The 6638-nt window shown below is 36.2% G+C and overlaps 1 protein-coding gene across 3 annotated transcripts in view; it reads right to left on the reverse strand.

Moving 5' to 3' along the window:
* Positions 1–6638, reverse strand: part of LOC106870415 (uncharacterized) — a 142670-nt gene that overhangs the window by 68313 nt on the left and 67719 nt on the right. For all 3 annotated transcript variants that reach the window (XM_014916480.2, XM_014916479.2, XM_014916481.2), the window contains exon 7: positions 1388–1420. In XM_014916480.2, coding sequence (XP_014771966.1) covers positions 1388–1420 — 33 coding nt within the window. The remainder of the gene's footprint in view (positions 1–1387; positions 1421–6638) is intronic.

The following is a 6638-nucleotide window of genomic DNA, read 5'->3' on the forward strand; positions in this document are numbered from 1 at the left end:
AAAATAATGCCTTATTTCCACATTTTCACAAATTAGGATTTTATTTAATTAGACACTTGTGCAGAATGAAAAAGCAGTATTTCTAGAAATAATAAATGATCTCATCACTTGATTGTAACCATATCATTGAAGATAATTATTAAATTCAAATTATGGTACATTGCCAGCAATTTTGGGGTGGGGTGGTATGGATAAGTCGATTATATCGACCCCAGTGTTCAACTGGTACTTATTTTAACGATTCTGAAATGGATGAAAGGTAAAGTCAACCTCGGCGGTATTTGAACTCTGAACGTAAAGATGGACGAAATGCCGCTAAGCATTTTGCCCGGTGTGTTCTAATGATTCTGTCAGCTCGCCGCAGTGTTAAAAATACTAATTATAAGTGGTTTTATATAAGTTGTTTTGTTAATTTCTTATGACAGTTGATATGAAATAATTATCCAGGTAAATGAAATTACGGGAAATGAAAAACAAAATTTTCTCCTAATTCTTCCTGATTGTAAATGAAAACTCAAGACAGAAACCTCATATCAAAGAAAATTAGTTATTTTCTTAGCGGTGTTAAAACTTTGATTCCGTACATTGCTTTTAAATATTTGCTATATTGCTTAAATGCTAAAATTTATCTTGGCTGTAATTTTAAACAGCTGCCGAAATAATTAATAATAGCGAAAAACATTTCCGAGTTAATAGTTTTGCTTTAATTTTACTCTTTTTCGTATTTTTATTTCAAACTTTATCGCTCCACCAAATAAGTACTTTGAAAATTCTATTACACGTTAATTCCAGCATAACAATGATAGAAAAAATATGTTCTCTTCCTGATGACGTCAATGTTACTTTTTATTCTGCAACAAATTCTAAGTTTCACTGTTTTATTCCTGTCTATTGAACCCTAGCAATTAGGTCTGCTTAAAAGATTTTCTAGCCATTAGCATTCATTGTTTTCAAACGAAAGTTCCATATATAGAAGAATGACTAACAAGCAAGACTGGAGAATGGACGTTTTTCTGAGGTTAGATTTTTCATCACTGACTGTCCACACAGTTCTAAACTGTGTCTCCCACTACATTTAACATCAACATAATATTTATGCTTGTATTTTATAGCAAAATTTATACAAATTAAATAGATGTGTACACTGAAAGCCACCCATATTAAGTTAATACCCTGATTCCATAATGACGTAGATGTGTATAGCAATGAGACCTATACACCTTGCGCATGGGTCTGTTTAAATGACGAAATACTCTTATCTAAGTGTAAAACCAAAAAGCTATGTTGAACCTCCAGGTCAACAGCTGGTTCAGAAAAAGATATAAACTATGATCTCATAGGATAAAGAAAGAATACAATTAAAAGTTAATATTTCTTTTTCACTTACCTCGTTTAACCATGGTTTCTGACGATGGTAAAACTGAAAATATCAATAAATATATTCTCTTAGAGGCTGGCTTATTGTTGTTGTCGCTTAGCGCCAGGTCGACTCTAAACAAACATGATTTAAGAAGTTCAAGCTGTGACATTCTGTTTTATTTTTTAGGGATATGATCACGGCCTGGAGGGTCACGTCCAAAATGCATTTGACCTGAGACTAAACAGCATAAACATTAAAAAGTAGATTTATAATAATATATTGATGGGAGAGGAACTAATTTTTGAAATATATTTTATAATAACATCAGGTGTTCCCCCTCACCACTCACACTCGCTTATGGGGCATATGGTAGGGGAATTGAACTAGATTTGGTTTCAGTAGGGCTTTGATCAATTTATATTAGTCTTCAGTATGCAGCAGGGTCAACTATCGCTACCTGGTGGCTAGGTTAAGTATAACTTGATTGAACCTGCGTCTTCGTTGTTTGGATCACTCCAATGTACATCTGTTTCGTTATCAAAGTAAACAGCCAACGTTTAGTTTAACAAGCGAACAATTGTTTCCTGTACAGATGTCGCTTTACAAGTGTCGCTGAACAGATGCCGTTGCCAAGATGTCATTGTAAAGATAAAACGGTCCCACTAACCATCAGCACCGTTTTATCAAAGTTCAGTCCGGAAAAGATGTCTCTCTTTGTGTTTTCTGTGTGTTTCATCGCACGAACCTTTCCTGTGGAAGCTGGAGATGTTGAGGTTCATCTCACTCGAGCTGACATACAACGGCACCGTATCAGCATATCCTGGATAAGCCATCGTCATGGTGAAGGATACATTGAAAAGTGAGGAGTTGCGTACTGGAGTCGATCTAATCGACTGACCCACTCCCAAAATATTTCGGGCCTTGTGCCTAGAGTAGAAAAGAATATTCTAGCCATGACATGTTTTATGGATAGGTAATACCATGACAATGTTTTAGATTGCTGCTTATGATGCAAAGCCTGCATTGGTTGTTGCACTTCAGTGATTTACTTACATCCCTTTCCCTTTTCTGCATAGGGTATTTTGTGGCTATTTTCTGCTACTGTATTGTAAAAGGAAATCCTTCAAATTGAGAGCTAATAATATCCCAATTGTTAATCCAGAGTAGACCATTCTAGTTGTCAATGCTGCTGTCATTTTGAAAACTTTTGGAAATATAGCCATGCATGATCTTTCACTGTTACAGTAGAGTAGTCCAACGTCTCTGGGTGTATATCCTCATCAGTCAGAGAATACTTTCTGAGAAGTTCCTTTCCAACTCGCATGGTTGTATCTGCCTCACATATACAGATAAAAAGTAAAGAAAAAGCTGTCACGTATCTCTACAAACATGGCCCGAGGAGGACAGTAGTTTGTAGACTACTAATAGAGATATGATCTAACATTCAAAAGTTGTTTGAATTGATGTCGAATCCTTGTCTCTTTGTTTTCATTTTATATAGCTGTTCACATCTGTGTTGATATAGAAATTGCCGGTCTGCGTTCACAATTTTCAGGTTTTAGCATCAATAGTTCTATTAATTTATTGCATTCGGAAAATTCTGAGGACAATATTTTCTTCATCTTGGTGTTATATTCCCTGGTCCTTGTCACAAGTTTTATTACAGAAAAGGTTTTCACGCGCCCGTAAGTACTTGTTGCATTCCTCATCGATATCGGTTAAACGGCTAGGCTGATATTAATGACGCTAGATGTGCCAGTAATGGTCCTTTAGTTCTCCCGCATTTTGCAATTATATAAATGTATATATATTTTTGCATGCATGGCTGCCTGTACGTTAAGTAGTTTGCTTCCCAACCACGTGGTTCCAAGTTCAGTCCCACTGCGTAGCATCTTGCCCACATGTCTTCTACTGTAGCCCAGATCGACCAAAGCTTTGTGAGTGAATTTTATAGACGGAAACTGAAAGAGACACATATACTACTACTAATAATAATAAACCAGCTAACATACGAATATATATTCTAAAAACAAAAAATATTATCGGAAATAGAAATAGAACATTTAAAAGGAAAAATACATCAGGAAAATGTAGATAGTAGCCACACAGCAACGCCAAATAATATAAACACTGAGATAGTGAAACACGAAGACAGACGTAACATTTCCAACAAAAGCGAAGTAAACAACAGAAGACAACAAACCCAGACCGTAGGAATGTATAATAATGTGCAAAATGCACCAATCCAGAACACCACAGACAAACATATGAATGAGAAGGCGAAACAAATCTAAAACCTGGAAACAGTGAAAGGGAATCTAATGACCATGATACTATAAAAATGAGTATAATCAAAGAACTGAAGACCACAGATCTTAGAATGGACCACCGATTATATCTCCCAAAAATCTAAATAGACAATAAAACAACACCAATAACAAATAGCGTGAACCTGGCCGTCACAGAACTAATAGCCACAGAAACAAATGTCAATATCACCGAGCTAAATGACATAATATATGCAGCAGCCACTGCAGCCACAAAAGAAGCTGGATACTCCCTCAAACCTATCTAAACCACCCAAACAAACCCGGTGGATAAATAATATCCCCTCCTCAAAAAAAAAAGAAAAAGAAAAGATCTGTCAATTCTTAACGAAATTAGTAGACAATCAACACTACTAAGCAACATGAAGGCAACAAAAATACTGTGCAAATACAACATTACAGAAAAAGATTTACCTGAGGTAAAAGAAAAGCTAAAAAAGATATCCTTGTCAAAGCACAAAGGATCCGCCGGTATAAGAAACGCCAACATTTCCTTGGACATAGCAAACGGTTCAACTCCAACCCCAGAAAATTTTACAAAGGACTTGGCAAAAATAAAAAAGACATCAATGCAGCACCAACAGCAGAAGAAGTGGAAGAATTTTGGCAAGAAATATGGTCGGCGAAGGAATAACCTCAGAAAAGGATTATTAAAATAACGAACTTAGTGCCTGAACAACTCCTATAACAGCTGAAGATGTCAGCCAGGCACTGCAAATACCAAGCAACTGGAAGGCACATGAGCACGACAAGATCCTCAACTTCTGGTTAAAATATCTGACAGGAAACACACAAAAAGCTGGCTGAAAACTTTAACGACATACTAGCAGAGCTAGAGACAATGCCTGAATGGCTCACGAAAGGGAAAACTAGCCTAATTCCCAAATCCACTGAAACGGCAAACCCATGAAACTACAGACCAATAATCTGTCTCCCTACAATTTACAAAGCCTTTACTGCAATAATATCGCAGAGAATGAGCAAGCATCTGGAAGAAAACATCCTGTTTCCAGAAGAGCAGAAGGGATGCTGCAAGGGCTTATACGGTTGCAAAGATCAACTAATGAGCAATAAAACCATAACTGAAGGCCTTAATATGACCTGGATCGACTACCAAAAAGCTTTTGATAGTATTCCCCACACGTGGATCCTCGAAACACTAGCCACGAACAAGGTAGCACCAATAATCATAAAATATAAAACACTCTATGACTACATGGCAGACAGTACTACAGCTCCAAACAAAAGAGGAACTCGTGAAAACCAAAGCCATCCCCATTAGAAGAGAAATATTCCAGTGAGACACGCTCTCTCCACTCCTTTTCTGCTTGGCACTGGCACCTTTATCTGACATGCTATACAGAACAGGCTGCGGATACAAATGTTACGGCAAAACAATCAGCCACCTCTTATATATGGATGACCTAAAACTATACGTTACAAATGATAAACAGCTGGAAACATTACTACAGACAGTACATGGATTTACCAAAGAAATAAATATAAACTCTGGCTTAGAAAAATGTGTCAAAGCAACCTTGAAAAGAGGACAACTAGTTAAGAATAGCAACCTCACACTAGATAAAGCCAATGAAATAAGAGAATTAGACCAAAGCCAGACATACAAATATTTAGGAATCAATGAACTAAATACGATACAACACACGCAAATGAAAGAGAAAATAAAGAAAGAATACTATAGAGAGTCAGATCAATACTGAAAACAGAGCGAAAAACAAGATAATAGGTATCAATGGGAAAAAACAAAATAATAGGTATCAACACTCTAGCCGTCCCAGTTATAAGTTACAGCTACAATATCCTTAACTGGACACTAAATGAACTAACCAAAATAGACAGGAAGACAAGAAAAATAATGAGAGGATTTAGGATGCACCACCCAAAATCTGATATAGAAAGGCTATATATACAACGTACAGAAGGTGGTAGGGGTCTTATACAGCTGGAAAACTATTATAAATTAACCACCATAGGATTGCAAAAATACCTACTTCAGAAGCAAGGAAAACTAATACAAATAGCCACAAAACACGAGCAAAACAAAAAAACTATTTTCAGTATTTAAGGAAGCTGACAAATACAAACAAGAAGTTATACTACCTAACAAATATGCAGAAGAAGAAGAAGAAGAAGAAGAAGAAGAAGAAGAAGAAGAAGAAGAAGAAGAAGAAGAAGAAGAAGAAGAAGAAGAAGAAGAAGAGTGCAAGTAAAACCCCTTCATGGAAAATACTGGGCTAAACTAAACGCAAAATAAACAGACAGAGAAAAATCCTAGCAATAGATGAAAAGCTCAACAGAGACTGAAGGATTTTTAATTGCAGCACAAGACCAAAGTCTCCCCACCAGAAATTACCAAAAAAACATATAATGAAAAGAAACATAACAGGTAACTGCAGAAAATGTGGAGATAGACAAGAAACAATAAATTATATTATCTCTGGCTGCCCAGTCCTGGTTAAGAAGGAATATATTCACAGATACGACAGAGTTGGGACCTACATACACTGGAAGCTATGCCAACACTATAGAATAACAACAGAAGAAAGATGGTATAGGCACATGCCAGAAGAGGTCACAGAAAACGAGAAACAACCATGCTCTGACATATGCCAATACACACAGATAGAGAAATTAAGGCCAATAGACCGGATATAGCTGTCAGAGATCACTAAGAAAGAAAAATACTTTCTAATCGATGTATCAATATCAGCAGATGACAACGTTTCTCTAAAAGAAATGGAGAAACTTTCAAAATACAAAGACCTGGAAATAGAGATAACTCAAACGTGGAACCTAAAAACAGAAACAATTCCTATCATAATGGGCGCATTGGGTATGATAAAAAAATATTCAGACAAATACATAACAAAAACACCAGAAAATTGCACTACTGGGCACTGCACACATCCTACTCAAAACACTTTCAATAC

Source organism: Octopus bimaculoides, chromosome 5, assembly GCF_001194135.2.
Source record: "Octopus bimaculoides isolate UCB-OBI-ISO-001 chromosome 5, ASM119413v2, whole genome shotgun sequence".
Classification (NCBI taxonomy): Eukaryota; Metazoa; Mollusca; class Cephalopoda; order Octopoda; family Octopodidae; genus Octopus; species Octopus bimaculoides.